Genomic DNA, 22,138 nt, shown 5'->3' with positions numbered 1-22,138 from the left:
GGAACACCGGCTTAACGGCACCATCCCGCGAGGCTGAGCATAATAGTCTTTCTTTGACTTGACGGCCAACTGAATGGCGTATCATTATTGGCACACGATCTTAATTCCATCTCTAATACTTCCGTCGTTTCAGGTTATGAATGTAAACAGCAGTTCTACGATATCTCAAGCTCGTTCGACACTTCCCTTCTCCGATTCTTTCTCGATCTCCGGGCTTCCTGTGTAAATTTCGTCTCCGAACACCTCGTTCATTTCCTCCAGCGACCTCCCTATTCCACAATGTCAGTCGGTTTGCCTAATGAACCCGGCGTTACAAACAAACCTTTAGTTTCAGGGAAAAATAGTAGTATGAGTATGAAATCAACGAAATTGAGGCAGACGAAGAGCATGTAGTATTTCCAATTGACATTTTGAAGCGCCAATGGCGAAACTTGTCCGATAAAAGTATTAAAGGCCTATGGCGTTCTTGTGAAGCGTCTGTGATATACGAGGGTACAAAACTCACCCAGTTGGCACAAGTAGCAACACTCGTTCCAATCGCACGCGTCTTGGTCGGGAAAACTTCCGACGCCAGGACCCAACTGACGGGGCCAAAACTCAGAGAGAAAATGATACTGAGCATAAAGATCATGGCAACTCCAGCACTGAAGAATAATTATTAGGCAACTCTTGACTTGGACAGGGCTGAAGAGACCTCACCGTTGTGCAACGACGTTAGCAGTGCCGTCGACACCGTCGGGGATTGGTGGGTTGGTCGCGATGATAGCTGCTAGGATGGAGTACAAGACAACAAAGCCCGAAGCACCAAACAGCAGTGGCTTCTTGCGGCCGACCCAGTCCAGAAGAAGGACGATAAAGCTGGATATTGTGTTATTATGATGGACTGGTGATAGTGGCAAAAACAGCGACGCACAAGAAATTGGTGATTGGTCCTACGGCACCATAAATACTAACTATCTTTTAAGGGACTGGAATTTTATGAATATGGGAAACGCTCACCCTTGCACCAAAAGAGCCTTACTGCCCGTGATGCCCAAGCTTGCATACATCTGCGGCCCGAAGTAGTTGATCACTGGACGAGACCCATGAGTAGTCCATCAACACAGATTCACTCAATTAAACCATACCATTGATACCGGTAAACTGGCCAAATATCTGGATACCGCAAGCGACAAGTGTTCTGTGAATCATTGGCTTCGACGCCCAAAGGTCACTGATCTTGCTGCTCCTCATTGCTACTTCTGATTTGATCGCCACATACATCTCTTGGTATTCTTTCTCTGCCGCTTCCTGTCCTTCGTCTGATTTATCGTGTAGATAATGTACAACTTTCTTGGCCTCGTCATCCCTCCCTACTTCCAATAGCCACCGCTGAAAAACGAAGATTTAAGAGGCTGCACCATAGACAGTACAGTGGAACTTACTGGACTATAGGGTAAGAACTGAATACCAATCAGGAGCAGCGCAGCTGGGGCAATCTGAATATTATATTCAATCGCTGAGCGAGACCCAACGGGGCAAAGTTACCTGAAGCCCAAGAGGCAATCGCCATGACACATCCGAATCAATGAACTGGCAACCGTAGCCAACCTGTTACACAGTTAGCTTACAGCACATCTCTTGATTATACAGAGTGAACACTGACCCAATTAGCCACAATGAACCCAATACCAATCATTTCTTGTGTTAAACCAACTAGGAAACCTCGGATCTTGGGTGGCGCTACCTCCGTCTAGGATAAAATATGTAAACAGCAGGATAAGGAGTACGAGAATTTGTCATATTCACATTGTATAGCGGGACTGTCATCGACAGAACGCTTGTACCTTGTTATCACCACGTGTCTGAAAAGGCAAAAAAAAAATCCTCACCCAACTGAAATGCCACCGATAATTCGCCCTATGAGAAGCGTGGCGACGTTAGACGCGCCAGCCTGCATTGCACAACCCCACATTGCGATCACACAGCCGATCTACGGATTAATGGTTAATCAGAACACCCCACAATACAAGACCAGGTTCATGTGCCGAAATTGATAATGAAAAGTTTCACTCACCTGGATAGAGCGTTTTCTTCCCCACTTGTCATTAAACCTGAGGGATTGCAATGAGTATCATTAGCAGGTCGAGGACTTCAAGTCATACCATCCGGCAAACGCTGCACCTATGAAGCAACCACCTATACACGAGTCAGTTGGACGAAGTGATCAAGAAAGTGCGATTAGCACACACCGTTGAAAGTTGAAACGACTGCTCCTTGAATGCTTGCATCGCTGGTGAAACGGGCATTGTAATGCTTCATGGTAATGACAGAAGCAATGACACCGCTGTCCCCCTCTCAGTATTCATTTGGATACGTTTTCTGGGCGCTCACCTGTCATATCTATACGACAATTGTATAAGCTTGAGTCCTCCGCTCATAGGTAGAACTCAGAAGGACATACCCAAACAGAAAAGCACCTAAAAATGCACTAATTAGACTTGCAGTACGTCAGGAACGTGTCAACCTTACCAATAGACGAGAAAAGAGCAACAAAAGTATTGAAAAGTAGCCCGCTAATCGACATTTTCGCCATCTTCGTGGTCACCCAAACCCGACTAGAGAGGGAAAAGTGGTGTGGAGAGCGGCGATGAAGCAGACACAGAAACATTCTATCAAATACCTTTTATCATCAGCAAGAACATATAAGCGGACCTCGAAAGGGTTACTATCACCTTTAGCACGGCGAAACTCCGGAAGATGAAGAGTGTGGACTCATGATCACGAGAACTGTCTAGGCACAAGGCGGCCCGGCCAGCCTTACATTCAACCGTCTCTGGCGATGGCTCGGTCACTTGCTGAATTGTCAGGTCAACTATGAATACTTAAGGGGTGTCCTCTCGCCCTAATTCTACTACGGCGGAACCCGGACGAAGTGACACTCCGTGAGATATCAGATCAAGGCAGTTTGTGTTGACCTTCTTTTCGATAGCCGAGACGCTGATTTAGAAGCTTTAAGCACATTTATCATGTGAACGAAACGAGGGTTCTGTTGTGGGGTTTAGTGAGCTTTTCTATTGGTACACCGGCAATTTACAAGAGATGGGCTTGGGACGCTTTGTATGTGCGGCACAAGACCGGAATGGAATCTGACATCAAGATTGCTGCCTAGAGCGAGGCCGAATGCTAGGCTTCTGTGGCTCCTGCAACTTCTCCCGTTTCTTTGGACGCTAGTACGTCGGTTTTAGTGAGAGGATATATTTGCGGAATGAGTTCCCTAAAAGTATATGTAGCTCATCATCCACTTGACATAGCGGGGAAGGGACCACAAACTTGTATGTTTTGTCGTCCCGCTCTAGAAATACTACAAAAACAACTTGCTCGATCTTGCATATTGAATGGTCAGACATTAGTTACACTTTGTCTCTGAAACAGAAAACCATACCTGTTTTCCTATATCAGATTCCAAGAATCTTCGGATTTCTGTCAATGCGATTTTAGCCGCCTTCATATTAGGATAACCGAAAATTCCAGTCGAGATACAAGGAAATGCCTATGTTGAGTATAATGTGAGATTGTGTACATGTATATCGAAGACGAAAAAAACCCACGATAGACTTGAGTCCCTTTTCCACGGCTACTTCCAGACTTCGTTTATAGCATGAAGCTAGTTGACCCGCAATCGTGTCTTCATATTCAGAGTGATACACGGGTCCGACTGTATGGATGACATGGCGGCTAATATTCAATCAGCTTATGAGCTATCCACTGAAACAAAACATACGCCGATAACTTATAGCCTTTCGTGATTTTCGCGTCTCCAATCTCACAACCGTTAAGCAAGCGACCTGTGGTCGTTAGCTGGGAAGTGTATATACAAGTGCTGTGACCCACATTCTTCTAATAATTCAGGTCCAGCCGCTCTATGAATGGCGCCGTCGACTAGAGATCGTGCATTGCCTTCGGTTTCGTTTTCAAAGTATGCTGAACAGGAAACGTACCGCCTCCTCCACCTGCCACAATGATCTCAGCATAAGGCCCGCAATATCATGATATCAACAAACCCAATAAACTCTCATTGGCCGCATTCACGATCGCATCGACATCTATAACAGTGATATCACCTCGGCTACAGTCAGACATCATCAGAGGCACCATCAGTTTGCTATTCCGTCGAGAAAATTCGAGGTCATGTACCAAACAGACACTTTATCCAATAGTAGCTCATTAGGCTTGATATTGTCGACTTTTTGTGACTCTCGAATGACTCTGTTGTTGAATAGTTGCCTAATTGTTGAAGGCTGTTCGGGTGTTGAAACGTTATTTCCGGACCACATTGTCGGAACGACGGTATGTAGATGAACGTTGAAGATGGCGGTTATCACAGGAAGTGTGGGGGTGAAGCCCGTGAGAAAGGTGTTGTGATGTCTAAATGAGTAATCCAGATATGGAATAAATTCTTCCACATCTGTTTTTCACGTTCATGCGATTTGGCGTCAGGCAACATGCACTTAGAAAGTCGCTGGAGACTTCAAGAATTGCGGAATTGTATTATTTCATCAGATGCCTAATTTTATCGTTGGGTCATCAAGCGCTTGGTCTAATGGTAACAAATAGGGGGACGTACTAAGTATTTGGCAACATATTCCCAATTGATGACTCCCGGTGTGAGGTGACCATCTTTCAGCAGAATATTTGTGTTCCCATGTACATTGAAAGCAGACAATCAGGTTCCTTGTCTAGCAGCCCCTTCGTATTTCTAAAAACGTCTCCAACAGATGCCGCTCGTCATCTTAAGGGATTTAACAAGGGAAAGGAGCTCCTCGCAGTAGACTTGCGATCGGACTGTAGACACCGCCGCTAGTAGGGCCACCAATTTCCAGGCCATATGGATTTGCAAAGTTATGCGCCTTCTCCTAAGGAAAGCATCAGCTTCGCTCGTGATGACCAGTAAGTGCTCCCTTGGTGTATAACGCGTGTATTTGAGAGTTCTACCAGGCACCTTAATCGTGAGAATGAGGACCCTTCCTTCCTTGTACAACCTGCGACTCGGATTTATTTAGCACAAGATGTACGAGGGACAAGGCCCGAGAGTCATATTTCATATTGATCGGTCATCTTGGTAGTTGCTTGTACTTTCTGTTCCGCCGACCACGTACACGTGGTTTTAATGAAGAGATTAAGTTGAAGGCAAGTTTGTAAACGTTTTAATGAGGTCCGTCTTGTACAATGAGAAAATGGATGTTTCTCTGACGCGTATAATCTTCTAAGAGTTTTATCGACCAATCGCTGACTCTCCAGCCTGCACTGAATGTATCGAATGCACGACCTTCGGCACGTATGGTAGAATTAAGCAATAACTACTCCTTGACCGAGCTATTCCGAACAACATTGAGACAAGGGCTCGACCTGAGAATTTCTCATCATGGCCGGATGATTGATTGGTGCTACTCAATAACCGAACTCTCCGCGATCCTTGTATTCTGTACATAGTCGTGGTAAATTCTCAAAATCTCCATATCACCGCGGGTTAAGACTTTGTTTCGAACACGCTCACGATAGCCTCTCAGAGCCTTCCATTCTCGATCATTCCTGCGCTATTTACAGCCACGGCTTCAGAAAATCGAAACACGGTCCTCACTTGGAGATGTAATTGATAACTAGGGATTACATACAATGCATGATTAATACAACAAAGGTGATCTACGAAAACACGATGCTAAAAATTCCAAGCCGAAAAACTATAGCGCTAGCGCCAATGGCCAAGTACAAAATGACAACTAAAACTATCCACATATCAAAAAATGCCGAAAGAAACTTGAATGCATGGTCATAAAGGTCATAAAGGATGCATTAATGGGGAAGGTGGCGAATTCCTGAAGCATCGGAGTGATGCCACGTTAATTAGGAGTCATTAAGAAGGTAAAGTATAAGCTTCATATATCTGAGAATTGTTACGTCAACGATGCGCCCCGGGTAAACGTTATGGGCCATGAAACTCACAAATTAGGCTTCATGTGAGATCATACTGCAGCAGGCCCACGAGACGGTGGTATCGAGGCCAGATAATGTCCACTTTCCAGCATGGTTGACCCACCCTGCGAACGTTCAGCAATCGTAGCTGTGGGTATTATGGTATCCGAGCTTGCTTGAACACAAGTCTGATCGGTATTCGTCGACTCCGTCCCAATCGCTTGATTGTGAGGGTAATATGACATGCGTTGTGACTTGCTGAAGTCGTATACAGTGAAACTACGGGTGGAGAGTTGGATTAGTTGTCGTGATTTGGTGAGGGCTGAGGTGTAAAACATACTATTTTTCTAGTTGTCCAAAACCTGGTTTCATTTTCTCCAGATCAGGATTGGGTTTCCTCTTTTTATGTGTCAACGGTTTTTCAACCACCAGAAACTCATCAAGCTCGTGTGACACATCAAAGTTGGCTCTTGTCATCTGTAGCAAGAATGTTGTTTAATTTGACAGAGCATGTGAAGTATGGATGAAAACTCACATCGGGCACAAAGGGTGGTTTGGATTTTTTAGCCTCGAGGGCATCCCAGTTGATTGATGAAAACCATGCATGGTCGCGGATATCGTCGAAACCGTCGCCATCAGGTCGACAACCCAGGCGTGTGCTTACGTCCCTATCAATGAACTGGAAGGTCAAGTGAGCAGAATGATCTGGATGACGCGAAAGAAGTAGACGTACCCCTCTAACAACAGAGAGGGCTGCCTTGCTACACTGCCGATCATCGGGGAATTTGAGGGGATCGTTGAGAATGGAGTAGGTCATTTTTTCACCCGTACGGCCGTCGAATGGGCGTTTGCGGAATAAGAGCTCATAGGCCGTAATACCCAAGCTCCACCAATCGACAGTCCAGTTGTATCCCTTCCGACCAACAACTTCCGGTGCCATGTAAGCCAAGCTACCGGCAACACTAGTGTGCAGCCGTGTTTGAGAGCAATGGATAGCAACGTTGAAGTCGGTTATGTGCACATGGCCCTTCTCATCAAGAAGGATATTATCAGGTTTCAGATCCCTGAAGAGAAGGGGTTATTTTGGTAACTCGACGCTTGACGGGCGACGTACCGATGAATGATGCGCTGGCGATGTAGGTAATCCAAAGCACATGATAGCTCCGCAATCCAGAACACGATGGTTTCCTCTGGAATATGTCGCTGAGAGTTCATATGGACTGGACGACAGGGTATTAGACGTAGGTAGAGGATGAACGAAGAGTTCCTTACATCGAAGGTCACCGCCTAGCATGAGGTCCATGACGAAAAAACAATTTAAATCATCCTGGAATGCATAACGAAGATTGACGACGAATGGATGATCAATCTGTAGAGAATATTGAGCAAGGTCCTGTGACGACATGGATCGAGAACATTGCGAACCTCCTCGAGTAGACGTCGTTCTTGAATGATATGAGCAACAGCCTTGTCTCGGATACATTGTGACTTGTCAATGTATTTCAGTGCATATAACTTTTTTGAGCGTTTGTGCTCCACGACTCGAACCTGCAAGGAGATGAGAGATATGAAAACATGAACTAGGTAGTGCACTCACTTTGCCAAAGGCGCCCCGGCCAATTGCGCGAAGAAGGTCGAAGTGAAAGAGAGTGACCTCTCCGTCGAAATCTACAGGTTCGGAAAAGCAACAGCCCATGTCGATGCACTGATTTGGGGGAAGGTGAGGTTTTATGAGGCTTTGAATACAAGGCTACCCATTTTGGACGAGAGGAAGTTGCGGGTCTAAAAGGAGACGTCCATTCCCTTGATCCCGTTTCGGAAGCCATGTCCATCAGTTGCAAGACAATAAGCTCGATGGTCAAACAAAAAGACAGAGACAATAAGCCCACAATAAGCCTGTCGAAGGCTCTGGGAAGGCTCCACTAAACAGAAAACCAACAATAAGCCAATGTGGTCACGCAGAATAGAGTTAGTGTGATGTTACGGCACTAGTCGCTTTTCGCCCACACCAGGGTATCAGCAACATTCAGAGACCATTCAGAAACCCGGTCTGCATCTCATGGACCCAGAACATCCATCCGCTGACCCCCTCCTCGCACCCACCCCTGAATATCTTGCATCTGTAAAGGTCTGCCCACTCATTCCAGCCCTGAAGAAGGACATCACCGTGAGTGCTGCTGGAGATCCTCTTCCACGTGTTCCGATTTCAATATACTTTCTCGTCTGTAGGCAACGCTCGGTACGCTCAGTCGCTTGATTATTTAGTGCTGGCTAAACAATGAACTAAAGATAGTGCATTGAGCTGGGAGTACGTCCCAATTATTCGTATATTACCGTCCGAGTTAATCCCGTCGGGTCAGGCAGTTGACTGCCTCCGACATCAATTTTGCAATCGTCCGCCCGCTCGTCGTCAAGTATGCGCGTCTACAAAATATGGCGGTCGTGTATGCCTGTCTTGTTGTTCGCTCTTACTTCCTAGCACAGTCAGAGATCAATCTTGCTTTCACTGGAGTCATGCAGTCTCGCGCGAATCTATGCGAGCTTCTCGCCATCAAATTATCGACTTATTTTGCATCACATAGTATTGCACGGGCCGCAGTTTTGTGCACAGCTTGGAACCCACTCGCCGGAGCTACTCCTCAAGTAATGCAAGACGTCAGAAGTGCTATTCACTCCGAGCTGGGCCTTGAAACAGCTCAAACAGCGATCGAGGTCAGTGCTGATCCGATAACGTTTGTTGATTCCGTCAATATGCTTCCAGATGGCTATTGCGACAAGAGCAAAAGCTTTTCTTGCCTCTCCAGTCACTCAAAACGTCATCAATGACCTGTATGCAGGCAACGTAGTGTTCTCTCTCAATGCCACGCGCTCTATCTTGGCGGACAACTACAAGCCACGCGCCATTCAGATCTACGATGTCCGCAAGGCACCTTTCCTGAACCACTACAGGTGATTTTGTTGTTCTTGCTACACCCACAAACTGCCTCGCCTTACTCGCCATCAGGCTTCGTGTACCTCGTTACACGGCGATCTTGGAGTTTCTCAATTTCACTTGCCTCATGTTAGCCTTTGTTCTATGTTTGGCAAGTACGTGATGCCTCGTTTTCGGCTTTATCGTAGCTGCTGCTGAATCGAGTGTATGCGCAGACCAGGACAAAGCCAGAATCACATTCTGGGAGGCTATATTCATCCTTTGGGCCAGCGCATGCGCATTAGAGGAATACACTGCGTCCACAGAAAATGGATGGTACAGTAAGTGGAATTTATTCCCATCTGATTATTATTTATTGAGGATCGTTTGCGACAGTTTACATTGCAAATGTGATTATTTTTATGTGCATCTCCTGTCAGACCTCTAGACTAACCATTCTGGATTGCATACATAGATGTGGAACGCATTTGACTTCTCCTTCACTCTCATATTCCTGGTATATCTATGTTTGCGAATTAATGGCCTCTATTACAATGACCGTTCGTATACCTTATCACCCATATTGAGCACTTGTTCAACTCCCCGTTGCAGTCCGAACCTCTAGCTTCGCATTTGATGTCTTGGCTTGTGGGGCTTGCATTCTTTTCCCTCGGTTTGTTTATCCGATTTTGATCTCAGAGTCATTGTGACCTAATGCTGGCATCACTAACAGATTGGCGTTTTTTGCAGTGGCAAATCATATCGTTATCTTGTACGTCGTACCGCATCTTTGAAAATTCTCCTTAGCTGCTTTCATTGATACCGCGATCATCAGGTCCATACAAGCAATGATCGTACAGTTCGTAGTTTTCATGGGCACCGTTATTATCTGCTTCTCCGGACTTTTCTTCACCTTATGGACTCTCGGTATGCGCCTTGTTTTCCACGCTTTAGGTTCGCCCTCGCATGTCCCTTACTTCCCCCTTACTTCGGTCCTCAGCCCGGGATTCAACCGTCCCTCACGATGTTCAGGACCATTGGTCATTCAGTATGCTCGGCTGGTATTTAATTCAAATCTGGCTTGGCAACAGCTACGTCGTCTTCTCCAAAGCTTCAAGCATCCATCCTATCTTCGGCACACCCCTTGTAACGATCTTCGCGGTGTTTTCCAACACTCTTCTTGTAACAAGTTAAGTACAATGAGTTTGATTAGCGCTTGACTACATTGATTCTTTGAACTTGTTTCATTGTGTCGTTTTGACTCTTACTACGCCCCTTTCTTGCATGCTAATCTTATCCGTTGCAGTTCTCATTTCAATTTTATCTAATACGGTGGCAAGAATTGACGCGAATGCAACTCAAGAGGTATGCATGAGCATTATCGCAATAGGCATGTATTGTACTATTTTCATATCACTGACTATTTTTGGAATTTCAGTACTTATTCCAATTTGCGATTTCGACCATTGAAGGGTGTGTGTTCTCGTCCATCGTTCAAGATCTAGCTGACCAGAGATTGAAACTGGATTTGACTCCACAGAGTCAAGAATGATGCGCTGTTCTCTTACCAACCACCTTTCAACATAATGGCTTTCCTTATTCTCAAACCTGCCAGCTGGTTCCTTTCGCCAAGGGCGCTTCATAGGGTGAATGTGTTTCTCATCAAAGTTACCTCTCTCCCCCAACTTCTTGCCATCACGGTCTACGAACGGTATCTCAAATCTGGGGGAAGAATACGTCAAACGAGTAAAGATTTTTTCAGAAAACTTCCCCAACACATCAAACAAATGCCGTTCTTGGATGCGTTGGTTGGCTCTTCTCATAGCGACGTATATGACGCGATTTTAGACATGGATGTTGATGAACTGGATTTCTTTTCTGAATTCGGTGACGAAGATGAACCCATTTTGGGAACCAGGCATTCTAAAGAAAACCTTGCTGCTACCTCGAGTCGTACTCAACTACAAGAGGCCTCCTTCGATTTCCCATCATCTAGCCCGACAGGTACGCGACGTCGCATGTTGTCGCGCAACAGGGTTTTATCTACAAGGATCAACTCGACTCCCACCGTTACTGCCCCTCAACAACATACCCGCTCGCTTTCGACATCGACGCAAGATCAGAAGAAAGGAGAAGAAAATTATGGTGCTGTCGCCTCAGGTCCTGCTCTTCGCGTTTCCATTCCAAATACTGGGATTGGTAATTCGAGTATGATGAGTCCATTAGCGAGGCTCTTCTCAAACAGAACGAGTATTGCGTCTTCTGTCGCGGGTCAAACCTTGACCATGTCTACCCCAGAAGGAACCTTGAATGCTAAGAAGGTTGAAGCTCTTCTTGAGGAAATGAAGGATCTACCGATTACCAGGTTGAGCGAGGAAATGAAAGATCTCCGAGTGAGTGATCAAGTGCTGGTGTAATATCACTCAAACAAATATCCACTATGTAGGAACGTCAAGTGAGAATCGAGAACTTACTCTTGACGTTAACAAGAAACATGGGCAATGGTGGTTCATGACAAGACGACTCTTCATGACACTCTTCCATGCTCGTGATGACGATTATTCGTGACTTTCGCGATCACGAATAGCAAGTATTGCATGCTCATTTTCGTTTCAACATCTTACATTACTATATCCCACTCGTGTAATATCTGCAGTCTTGTCACTTTGCTTTGCTCATAACCTCGTTATAGACCAGTTTAACATTGAAATCCTTCCACGTAGCAGATCACTTCGGGCGTCATCGCTGACGACAGCATCAACTCTCACTTTTCCTTTTTCAAAGATTTGACCATCCCATAGTTCCTTCCATGACTCAGGGCTGTGGCAGACCATGAGAAAATCCATTAGGTCACTTGTGGCAGTCTTGACGGGTGTACCACGGTGACGTCCACAGATAACTGACCCAGGCTCGGGAGAAAGCAGCGAAGCAAGACGCTTGGCTAGAATTATTTGCCCGTCTTCATCGAAAAGGTGAAAGAGGGATGAAGCGTGGATCACTGAAACGTGGCCTTGGAGAGGTGTGAGAGATTCGAGGAGCCGGAGATCATTTGGACGAGGCGTGGTCGGAGGTTCACAGAATGGATCTTGCGGTTTTATCATCTTTGGATCGAAGGCGTCTCCAGCGACGAAACCTGCTTTGAATGATTCTGGATTGGTTTTGAACAACTGGTGGCCGTACTCCCAAAATGCTAAGTTGTCCACCTTTTCAATGATCTGGGTCTTCTTTTTACTGGAATACTCTCACCAGGTTCCAAATCAGACCCTATTGCGTTTTCTTCTGGCCATCCGTCAGTTACAGCTTTCCTTAAATCTTGTCCAACTGGAACAAATAATCGAGTTTCTCAGTTCGTAAGTAGGTAGAAACCGCTCATCTGACTTACAGCAACAGCCAATATCGAGTAGGATAGCGCCTGGACGCTCTCGGGCAAGCTGAAGAATGTGGTCATACACTGGCACTCGAGCTATCTTTGACCTATCCCATAATGAAGAAACGAGGGATCAGTTTCTTATTTGAAGGCATTGGATGAGGAGACAATGTACTTTGTGAAGGTGAAGCCAGCAATACAGGGATAGCTATAAGTCTAACCAATGTTTCAATGTTGTGAGATTATACCGTAGTCTTCAACATTGGGGGACTCGCTCGCCTTGTACGCTCTGGCTGTGATATCAATGATATGTTCCCGTAATTCCTCTTCGTTGTCTATACCTGTCCACAGCTTGAAAAACTTTTTCTCGCTTTCTTCAAGCTGAAGAAAGCTGGGGTCCACGGGAAGCTCAGCTATTGGTCTACGTTCACCGACCATCGTGGAATGTTGGAGAGTGTGTCAATGCTATCTATGCTTCTCTGATATAAAGCCAGGTCAGTTTTATCTAAAGATAGATAATGAGCTTTGTCGAATGGTCAGTAAAGCAGGTTCTTAGAATAGCACCTTAATAATCCTTTTTCCGGAAGTCTTTTCCAAAATTTATCCACTTCCTCGTGGCAGCGTATGGCAGGTGACTAGGTGAACAGCGATGGATACAGGATTAGCTGAGCAAATGAGATGAAGACAATGAGCTATAAGGCTTTCATGACTCGAGGCTCTTCAGAGTAAGATTAATAATTGTTCAACTTGAAATCATCCTGGTGCTGGCTGCGATTACTTCGAATCTGAATCGCTACCGCGTTTCTTGGAATCATGGTCCGAATTGAACAATATATAACATCGTGTGCCAACACACAAAGCTCTACATTTTCGGTTGGCTACCTCTACACTTCTTTCGACGTCGTTATAACTTATCATTATACAGTATTGTTGACATCGTCTTTGATAGTATTAACAAGATGTGTTTATGTATACATGTCTGTGCGTTTGAACGTATCTAATGCACCCGACCTGAGACAGCCTGAGCTTGTATTTGTGGGTGTTCATATTGTCAGTGTATCAGTTTGAAGTCAATCATAAAATTTCAATGTACTTGCTGATTACTCAAAGTTTGCAGCTAAAAGTCGCCAACTAGGGACGACCACACTAAGAACGAACGCGCGGAACTGAACACGAAGAGAAATAAGATTAAAAGGAACTGGCTATCTACTCGTCGCCCTACAGTATAAGTACTACAAAATTAGTACGTAATAAGAAACCCCGAGCTATACTTCCCAACTTCTGTGGGTCTCTCTCGGAATACAACCGTGCACTCTGGATGCCGCGGGCTTACAGCAGCTCTCAATTGGTCTCGGATGTTTGCAAAAGGTGTGCCCTTTTTTCTGATTGGTTACTTTAACCTTTGATATTATGGTGGGACATAGAACGACCGGAACTCCCACTGACTACGACGTGAGTGTGTATCTGTTTCACGAGTAGGGAGAGATTTTGAGTTTCTAATGGTCGACGTTCGGCACCGTGCCAGCGTTATCGCTCCGCAGAATCCAGAAAACAACTCGTGGCGTCAGACAGTGTCAGAATGGTGGTCATGTCTCCGAGGGGACCGCGTTGAACCAGATTTTGCCGAAATACTATAGATAGGCCACAGGCAGATGAGGAGATCCCAGAATTCAATACTTGTAAGAACTGTTCAAGCACAGAAGGGCAAAAAAGTATGACCGGAAAGTGAGACATCCAAACTTGACCGATAAGACCGAAACAACTAGCAAGATAGGGTACGACATTCCAATCAACAATTCCACATCAAGATGGCATAGCTAGCATTGGCATTCCGGGATCGTTCCAGAAAATTGAAGGAAAAGAGATTTTTTGAGTGAGCACAGTTTTATTTATCAAGCTTTGGCCACGACGGCATCATGTTTTTTTGAGAAATGTCGTCTAAAGTAAAACAGCAGAGTTGCCTAGGAAGAGCGCTGTCTGCTACGAGGTTGGAATGTCAGATGGTTGTTTATTTTTTCTTCTACTATAAAAGACAATTTGGTCTTCGGTTTTTAGATTGTATTCGGCCGTGAAGTTCCCGTTGGCGTTATCGGTCCTTGCAAGAGAGACAACGAAATAACCAAAAAAAAAAAATCCAAGCCAGAACGCCGCGTCGGAGAGGCCAGTGCAAATGTAAGACGAATATGAACTTCCTCAGGCGTGGCAACTTCGAAGACAGCCCTGAGGCCAGAAGCACCAAACACGCGGAGGACCAAGTAGGGAACAGCCGCACAGGAGCCACGGGCGTTAAAGAGGAGTGTGACGCGATTTGACTTAAATACAGGTTCATCAGAAGAAAGTGAAGGTGGGTAACTGTTTGTATTTTTGTCAAATCTTGTTGACTTGTGCTTTTACAGAATGTTTGACTCTTTTATCCCGCCGCCAGACACTCGGGGCCCTCTGACCTGGAACTCATTCACTCTCCACGTCTTGCCGTCACTCTTTCTCTACCACCTCACTGCCTATCTGGTGCAGATACCAGGAACACTACTGATTCGCCTAGCTCTTCTACCTGCAGCCCTCTGGTCTTTTTTCCAGACCACAACTCGTATTGACCTCGTTCATGGATTCCCGAATCGAGATGTGCTTGTATATATAAATCAGGGGCTTTCGGTACGTGAACGACGTCTTTCATGGTTCTTGCACCTGTGCTTACCCGCTTAGCTTTCTATGGTGGTCGCGGCGCTACGATGCATCACATGGTCTTTCCAACGGAGGCCTTACGAAAGGCTGTACAGAATACCTGGGATTGAAAAGAATAAAGAACCCAACCGTCTTTGGGATACCCTGGACCTTCTGGTGAACCTCCGGGGGCATGGATGGAACTGGTCGCGGGGCATCAAAATCCCTCAAGAATATCGACAGACACAGTCCCGGAGCGCCTTCCTCCTCAAAACATCAGTCGACCTCCTCGTGAATCTACTCATCTCGGATCATCTTCATTGGGTCGTACAGTGGTTTGGTCCAACGACTATTGGAGATCCATTAGGTGGCACCATTCATGATCATACCCTTCCACCAACTCAAAACTTGCTTCGCTTAATTTTCATCAGCCTCCTCTCGGGCTTGACTGTGTGTTCATCTATGCAAGCCGCTTACCACGCCCTCACACTGCTCGGAGTCGGAATCTTCAACCAACATCCACTCCAATGGCCTCCCATGTTCAATTCTCCATGGCTAGCCACTTCAGTGACCGACTATTGGTCCACGCGCTGGCACCAATTATTCCGTGACATTTTCGTTTCTGTAGGCGGAAACCCGTTTTATATGCTTCTTGGTCGTGCGGGAGGTGTTATGGGTGCATTTTTGATTTCCTCTATCCTTCACGATGTTGGGTTATGGGGCATGGGTCGTGGCTCCGAATTCTCCTCCATGGGGGGTTATTTTCTTGTACAAGGGTTAGGCATCATCTTGGAACACACTTGGAAATATTTCACTGGTATCAGAGTTGGAGGGTTTGCAGGTCGAGTTTGGACGTTCATTTGGGTCGTTGTGTGGGCACCGGTGATTGTAGATGCTTGGTGTCGCAAGGGTTTATGTGCAAGTGCCTTCTATCCGCATGAGTTCAGGCCCAGCTACTTTACTCTAGGACCGTTACCCCTTCCCCCTTATTGAAAGGGTACCACGAGTCTAGTTACCTTCTCAATACCCTGTTTACGCCCTACTAATACTTACCACGACTTTTATTTGTGACGATCTACTATATAGAAATATACCTTATTGGAACGACATGCGCTCTTCGCTAACTCGCTGCCTATGCTGTGCCCTACCAAGTGGTTCTCTGAGTGACCGTCACATCAGCGCACCTGAGCTCTTGCATTCCGTACTAGTACCGACAGTTCTAGCAATCCATCTTATCTCCAGTCATCCTCTCATATAGCAAAAAGCCATGAACCTACTCATAACAGGCTGCAACGGCAGCGTAGGCAAGCGTATAGTCCGTCTCGCCCTCAACCGAGGTTACATCGTGACTGGAGTCGATTTCACCACTCTATCAGAAGAACTCAAAGAGCTCATCGAACACAAAAAAGATAATTTCACATATCATCAAATCGATCTTGGAGACTATGATTGTGCTCTGGAAATCCTTCGAACTTCGGAATGTCAAGCCGTTATCCATTTGGCGGCAGTGCGAGACCCGAAAGATTATAAAGTGCACACTCACAATAGGTTCGATTCACAAAAAGTTCTTTTGTCAATGAACTCAGGATGTTACATAGTAATGTCGTTTTATCGTGGAATATTTTAAGGGCTTGTGCAGAAGTGCGGTTACAATTTCTCTCCAGATTAACTTACTATTGACGGGTTTCACCTTGAAATGATGAATATAATAGCTGGGTATAACACGAATCGCACAAGCCTCCTCTGTCAATGTCGTAAAGATGGTCTACAGCGTCCAAGCCGACTTTAAATATTTCCCAATCGACGAAGACCACCCACGCGAACCCGATGAACCCTATGGATTATCCAAACTGTAAGTCACACCGCACACACGTACTCTCCCCCGTACTGCACTCTTGACATGTCAAAACATCCTTAGAATATGTGAACTGCAAGCTGACACCATAACTCGTCGTTATCCTACTCTCCGCATCGCAAGCCTTCGCTTGTCTTGGTCTCTTCCTCGTAAGGACTATGCTTGGGGGCGACAAGCTCAGGACGCAGCGAAAGACCTCTGGGGATATGTTTATGAAGATTCTGTCGCTGACGCATTTTTGTTGTCCATCACATGTGATACAACCAAATGGCCCTCCAAACATGAAGCATTCCTTGTGGCTGCACCCGAAATTAACAGAGACCTCGATAGTGGCGAGTTGAAGAAGTCATTCTACCCTGATGTGCCAGTAAAAGAGGGGTTTGAGATTAAGGGCCGTCAAGGGTTCTTTGATTGTAGAAAGGCGGAGAGGTTGTTAGGATGGGTTCATAGGGACAATATGCCCGAATGAGCATACGGGTCATGATGGATGAAGGAACGTTTGTAGCTGTTCATTCATCGTCAATGAGGACAGGTAGTTAACGAAGTCGAAGATAACAACTCACATATTCTTCATAATGATGTAAAGTCTCTCTCAATTGTCTTCTCGAGATTTCAGCCCTGTATAAAATTTCATCTCCCGAACGTTTTCCATCGAAATACTGGTTTATCCTATTTGTTTTGAGTCAGATATTATCATTTATACCAGAGAAAAAAATGCAACATACTGTTCGAAACGTTTCGCCACAGAAGGATCCTTCCCATCCGACATCGCCGACAACCACTTCTTCTGCAAAGCCGTCGCTCGAGCAGGATCATGAATAATACTCGAACTATTCATATCCCCATCCCCATCCAAACCAAAATCATTCATATCCTCATTCCAATCACTATCCAAACCTCGATACCCTTCATACGCATACTCATCCTCTTCATCCTCAACCGCCAATTCACTTATCTCACTACACGCCGAATCCATAGACGGTAACCGTTGAGCAGATGATGATTTCGGCGACAACGAAAGCCATGGACCTCCAGGATTAGAAAATCCTCTAAGTCCCAATTCTTGCGGATCTAAATCATCTTTGAGGACACGAAAACTCCTGCGTCTACCTCGAGAATGGGATTTCTTTCGTGCAAGTGCCCTTTCTTTCTGCATCTGAACTCGAAGTTTAAGATCAGGCGTTGCTACGACACGAATTCGGAGGTGGAGCGTTATCAAAAGATCTCGTTTGAGCATCCAGATGACGACGTCGTGAAACGGAGGAATCATTTCCTTGGATTTGACAAAACAGGCATAAAAATGGTTCTCCGTCTGTTTCGATATTGAATAAGATACCAAGGACAGTATTCTTGGCAAGGGAGGTATAGCAGGGTGATTGAATATCTGGGCGAATTCGGTTGTGAGATCTGAAAGCCTGCGAGCGGGGAATGGGTTAACAGAGCGTCGAAATGTATTCGAAAAATAAACTTACGGGACGTCAAACTTTGAGGGCACAGTGAACACATTCTTCAGTCCAGGATGGATCGTGTCAATTATTTTCGCTCGTCGACTGTACACGAGCCAGCGTACAATCGGGTAAATTTGTCCCTCAAGGTCCCAATCAAGTAAATTCGCTACGTCCGCCAACCTAAGATATAAAAACTGAGATATATCGGGAATGACAAAACCAAAGCCTGACTTACGAGAGGGTCACGGTTACCGTTTCTAGAAACTTGACCAAGCCTTCCGCAATACAGCGGTCCTCAGCGCTGGGAAAAGGACCCTTGAGGTCGAGCAAAGCATCACCATCTTCGCCTCGCATTGGTTCATCTAACAAAAGCAAAGTCTTCCAAGGTGCTAATGGCGGTAAATGCCAACCAAAACTCATTTCCGCACCCCAGCCAGGAAAATCATCTTCCTCAGATGGATTAAAATAGTTTATCTCTGTTTCATCCTCGTTATGAAGTAGAGTATCAAGGTGTGGAGGTAATTGTAATTCGAGAGGGAAATTGTTGATTCTGAGCCGAGCTATTCGAGAAGTTTTGATGGCTTCATAGAGATCTTTAATGGTAGTGGCCATTGATGACACCTCGAGGCACCGAGTGGCAAAAACGTCATATGGTTCTCCTAGGACGACTTTCAGTATATCAACGTTGCCGAAACAAATAGATTTAACCAACTGTCTGACAACGACAAGTCCCGGAGGGCACCCAACTTGTCGCATTCCTCCTGCACATATTTATGCAGTACTTGCTCTTGGAATAAAACCGCCGTCAAAGTAAATGCAATTTGTTCATAGATGATGTCAAAATACTTGAAGAGATTTCCAGAGTCCGAAGACGAAGGGTCAGGAATATCGCAAACGAGAACGACGTGGAAAATCTGCAAATGATCCACTCCGGTTTGTCCATCTGCAGTGATGGAAATACCCCCTGGCATATCCTTCAACGATAATGACATAATGCCTGATTCCTTTCCCCGCAACTCTTTCTCCATCTTGTCTTCTTTGAACTCCCATTTGCCTTCCCAATTAACACAGACCGGGTGCCCCACAAAAGCCAAATCATCTACCAACAGCTCAAACTTTTGGTGACACGTCGATGGATGTGGCAAAAGTAAACCGGCAAGGAAGTCGACTTCGTATCCAAAAGCGTGGCTATATTCGTGAAATTCACCGGGTTTTGGTGCAGGATCAGGTGGAGAAAATGAGCCATCCACAGGCGAATGAGATGGGGAGTTGTTTTGGTTGGACGGCGATCTTGCACGTACGGGTCTTTGCCAACGGTATTCAGGATCATCGACCCAGGACTGGTCGTTGGGAGCAAAAGCGTGACCTAGTAGTACCTCCGGTGCATGAGAAGCGCACCAGGGATTGTCTATTCTCGATGGCCATGAACCATCGTCTGGCCGGGATCGGCTAAGCCTGGGGTGGCCGGTGGGAAGTGGTGGCCATCGGTAGACTAGAGCTGGACCTTTGGCAGACTTTGTGACGAGCAGGATAGCCAAGAGGGACTCTGCCATGACTTTTATCAGTGCTTGGTCCAAATTATTGGTGGCCCAAGTTTACATGTAGCCGAGGATGAGAAGAACAGAACAGTTGAGTCTGCGAGTAGGGATGCCGCACGTGACTGTCAGTAGCAGTTTCGTCGCGGTGCAGCCCGCCCTCGCAGTCCACCATGACCATTCACATAAAGAACCTCAAGGTCCGCCAGCGCAAAGGTCTGTCTCTCCTCGTTTCATCCTCAATTCCAACCTCTCAAGCCTCTCTTTGCAGCTGCCATCAAAGTTATGTGCGCTCCCCAACTAGCAGACATGCTTGGATGCTGGGCTGCTTATCGCGACACACAGTCTATCGGCCCATGTAAAAATTCTGCAGAAGCTCTCTTTCATTGTATGCGAACTACCGTACGTGACTTACTCGTGTATTTTCATTTAGTTTGCTCATTCAATCTCGTACAGCCAATGCCCAAAAAATCTCATAGACCAACTATTAATTACCACCTTGCGAGACTAGGCAAGCAAATTCAATAGAACTCCGAGTTTGCTTTGTGGTCGCATGTAATCGGATCTCGAAGCGGTCAATTTTACAAGCAGAATATGAGTAAAAGCGGAGGTTTATTAACATTAGGTTGTAGTATGAATCTACTAGATACTTATTCCCTCACATAATCATTCTCCCAGTCCACCGAGGCATGCCGATGCATTCTCGCACATTGTCAATCCCTCCAACCCAGCTCACCAGCCTTTCAAACCCAAGACCAAACCCTGCATGCGGCGCTCCACCATACTTGCGTAAATCCAGATACCATTCATATGTCGAATCAGTTGGGGCACCCTCATTCTGGTCAGGGTGAGGCAACAATCCATGCTCTGCCATCCGTTTTGAGAGGACATCCCCATCTCTCCTCCCTCACACTTCCACCCACAAGTTCACCAGCATGAGGTACAATCAAATCGAAACACGCAACGGTTTTCCCATCTTCGTTGACCCGCATATAAAACGGTTTAAGTTTGATAGGGTAGTCTGTCACGAACACTGGTCCACCAACGTACACCTCTGCCAGCCAACGTTCATGTTCGCTCGAGAGTGATTCGCCCCAGACAGGTTTGAATTCGAAAGGATGTCCGTTGACATAAGCCGTGCTCAACGCCTCGACTGCATCCGAGTATGTTAATCGCCTCCAAGGCTGAGCGTTGTCAAATGCGGCACGAAACATCTTGAATTCCTCTACTTCCGCTCCTTTCTCCGCCCACAGAGCCTTGACATCCTGCGACTCATGATCTACCGACGTCCGAATTAAGCCTTCCACAAAGGCACAAATTTCTTCTAAGCTATCGCAACGCGTTGCAAGGTTCCACTCGGCCTCAAGCATCCAGAACTCGGCCAGATGTCGTCCAGTCATAGATCGTTCCGCACGAAAACATGGTGAAAGGGTATACACGCGAGAGAGAGCCGTGGTGAAGGATTCTAGATGAAGTTGATGCGAGACTGTGAGATATGCAGGACGTGAAAAGAACTCTATAGGGGTATTTGCGTCTGAACTTGCGTCAGTTTTTGAGAGAGAGGGGGTGGTAGGTTGGATAGGTGATATGCGAAATGCTTCGCCTGCGCCTTCGCAATCGCTAGCTGTTATTATAGGCGTATGAGTATATGTAAACCCTTGAGACTACGCAGGATTTTTAGTCAGGCCAGATACGGAAGAAAGTAAATGTACCTCAAAATGCCGGGATAGGTTTTTGGAAATACTATCCCTCAGCCTTAACATTGCAGCTATTTGGCCTGTTCGAGCGCGTAGATACGCGTTATCGCGAAGGTATTCGATAGATAAAGATTTCTTCTGGATGGGATATGTCTGTAGGCGAGCAAGTTACTGCATATCCGAGGAGGCGAAAACAATGCACCCACGTCAATATCACAGTCGCCGAGGATTTCGATAGCGTTCTTGTCACCTTCTTGAATGACAAGCTCCCATTCTTGACCTCGGCCAGGAGACTGAATTAGATTTCCTGTGAGCCGCACTGCTGTACCGTTCGTAAGTCTTCAATTGGTGAGTGTTCCGGTTTCGAGCTGTGAGAGATGAACTGACCTTTTCAACATTTCTGGGGAAGTACCCTGTTCTTTTGACACAACTGCTTGCAGGCCCTCTGGTGTTGTACCATCACTGACTACAGCGAAGGTTATGTTTTTCTGTTTACGGATAGATTTAATCCAGCCAGTCACTGATGTCGCTGAACTTTCGCTGCCATTAGCTGAAAGCACCTGTTTGATTGTCGGCGGTAGTTTGAACCTGGCAGGATGTGCAGCAGTCGAGTATAACCTGCGAAGGAGCATGGGACAATTCCTTCCCAGCTGGTCAGACGAGCAAATGCTATTTACGTAAGAGCGTCAGAACATTGACCGTGGAAAATAGG

General features: G+C 46.0%; 8 protein-coding genes across 8 annotated transcripts; 2 read left to right on the top strand and 6 right to left on the bottom strand.

The window, feature by feature from the left end:
• Positions 1-114: 114 nt before the first annotated feature.
• AGABI2DRAFT_191173 (hypothetical protein) lies at positions 115-2,806 on the bottom strand. The gene is made up of 18 exons (XM_006459050.1): positions 2,715-2,806; positions 2,512-2,651; positions 2,440-2,459; positions 2,232-2,331; positions 2,145-2,178; positions 2,057-2,093; positions 1,872-1,972; positions 1,789-1,819; positions 1,646-1,732; positions 1,528-1,590; positions 1,425-1,478; positions 1,128-1,371; positions 1,000-1,072; positions 914-949; positions 700-858; positions 506-644; positions 323-455; positions 115-269 (listed from the first exon to the last, which is right to left on the bottom strand). Exons 2-18 carry the CDS (start codon positions 2,648-2,650, stop codon positions 166-168), a joined length of 1,554 nt encoding a protein of 517 aa, XP_006459113.1. The 5' UTR covers position 2,651; positions 2,715-2,806; the 3' UTR covers positions 115-165.
• Positions 2,807-3,010: 204 nt separating this feature from the next.
• AGABI2DRAFT_191172 (hypothetical protein) lies at positions 3,011-4,370 on the bottom strand. Its single transcript, XM_006459049.1, has 9 exons — positions 4,177-4,370; positions 4,044-4,108; positions 3,981-3,992; positions 3,874-3,921; positions 3,764-3,827; positions 3,591-3,717; positions 3,425-3,532; positions 3,313-3,365; positions 3,011-3,256 (listed from the first exon to the last, which is right to left on the bottom strand). The coding sequence occupies exons 1-9, from the start codon at positions 4,314-4,316 to the stop codon at positions 3,166-3,168; spliced, it is 708 nt and encodes a 235-aa protein (XP_006459112.1). The 5' UTR covers positions 4,317-4,370; the 3' UTR covers positions 3,011-3,165.
• Positions 4,371-5,743: 1,373 nt separating this feature from the next.
• AGABI2DRAFT_191171 (hypothetical protein) lies at positions 5,744-7,672 on the bottom strand. Its single transcript, XM_006459048.1, has 9 exons — positions 7,550-7,672; positions 7,378-7,500; positions 7,225-7,321; positions 7,067-7,172; positions 6,686-7,016; positions 6,488-6,631; positions 6,293-6,429; positions 5,983-6,231; positions 5,744-5,923 (listed from the first exon to the last, which is right to left on the bottom strand). Exons 1-8 carry the CDS (start codon positions 7,646-7,648, stop codon positions 6,003-6,005), a joined length of 1,266 nt encoding a protein of 421 aa, XP_006459111.1. The 5' UTR covers positions 7,649-7,672; the 3' UTR covers positions 5,744-5,923; positions 5,983-6,002.
• Positions 7,673-8,011: 339 nt separating this feature from the next.
• On the top strand, positions 8,012-11,378 carry AGABI2DRAFT_66204 (hypothetical protein; the record flags this gene model as incomplete). Its single annotated transcript, XM_006459047.1, has 16 exons — positions 8,012-8,123; positions 8,242-8,260; positions 8,313-8,664; positions 8,714-8,901; positions 8,957-9,039; positions 9,100-9,204; positions 9,260-9,273; positions 9,339-9,423; positions 9,476-9,536; positions 9,597-9,635; positions 9,699-9,801; positions 9,896-10,052; positions 10,170-10,228; positions 10,302-10,338; positions 10,406-11,256; positions 11,310-11,378. 16 exons carry the CDS (start codon positions 8,012-8,014, stop codon positions 11,376-11,378), a joined length of 2,334 nt encoding a protein of 777 aa, XP_006459110.1.
• Positions 11,379-11,538: 160 nt separating this feature from the next.
• Positions 11,539-12,668, bottom strand: AGABI2DRAFT_201067 (hypothetical protein; the record flags this gene model as incomplete). Its single annotated transcript, XM_006459046.1, has 5 exons — positions 11,539-12,053; positions 12,110-12,184; positions 12,246-12,337; positions 12,406-12,438; positions 12,502-12,668. 5 exons carry the CDS (start codon positions 12,666-12,668, stop codon positions 11,539-11,541), a joined length of 882 nt encoding a protein of 293 aa, XP_006459109.1.
• A 1,882-nt stretch (positions 12,669-14,550) lies between these two features.
• Positions 14,551-16,047, top strand: AGABI2DRAFT_191169 (hypothetical protein). The gene is made up of 3 exons (XM_006459045.1): positions 14,551-14,574; positions 14,627-14,882; positions 14,934-16,047. Exons 2-3 carry the CDS (start codon positions 14,628-14,630, stop codon positions 15,882-15,884), a joined length of 1,206 nt encoding a protein of 401 aa, XP_006459108.1. The 5' UTR covers positions 14,551-14,574; position 14,627; the 3' UTR covers positions 15,885-16,047.
• A 659-nt stretch (positions 16,048-16,706) lies between these two features.
• AGABI2DRAFT_183892 (hypothetical protein) lies at positions 16,707-19,794 on the bottom strand. The gene is made up of 5 exons (XM_006459044.1): positions 18,907-19,794; positions 18,430-18,853; positions 18,219-18,374; positions 17,472-18,161; positions 16,707-17,415 (listed from the first exon to the last, which is right to left on the bottom strand). Exons 1-5 carry the CDS (start codon positions 19,745-19,747, stop codon positions 17,283-17,285), a joined length of 2,244 nt encoding a protein of 747 aa, XP_006459107.1. The 5' UTR covers positions 19,748-19,794; the 3' UTR covers positions 16,707-17,282.
• A 398-nt stretch (positions 19,795-20,192) lies between these two features.
• Positions 20,193-22,076, bottom strand: AGABI2DRAFT_177181 (hypothetical protein). Its single transcript, XM_006459043.1, has 4 exons — positions 21,814-22,076; positions 21,633-21,765; positions 21,442-21,579; positions 20,193-21,393 (listed from the first exon to the last, which is right to left on the bottom strand). Exons 1-4 carry the CDS (start codon positions 22,056-22,058, stop codon positions 20,572-20,574), a joined length of 1,338 nt encoding a protein of 445 aa, XP_006459106.1. The 5' UTR covers positions 22,059-22,076; the 3' UTR covers positions 20,193-20,571.
• Positions 22,077-22,138: the final 62 nt, after the last annotated feature.

The sequence above is a fragment of the Agaricus bisporus genome, assembly GCF_000300575.1.
Source record: "Agaricus bisporus var. bisporus H97 unplaced genomic scaffold AGABI2scaffold_3, whole genome shotgun sequence".
NCBI lineage: Eukaryota > Fungi > Basidiomycota > Agaricomycetes > Agaricales > Agaricaceae > Agaricus > Agaricus bisporus.
The sequence above is the reverse complement of the archived record's forward strand: the minus strand, read 5'-3'. Positions and strand labels throughout refer to the sequence as shown.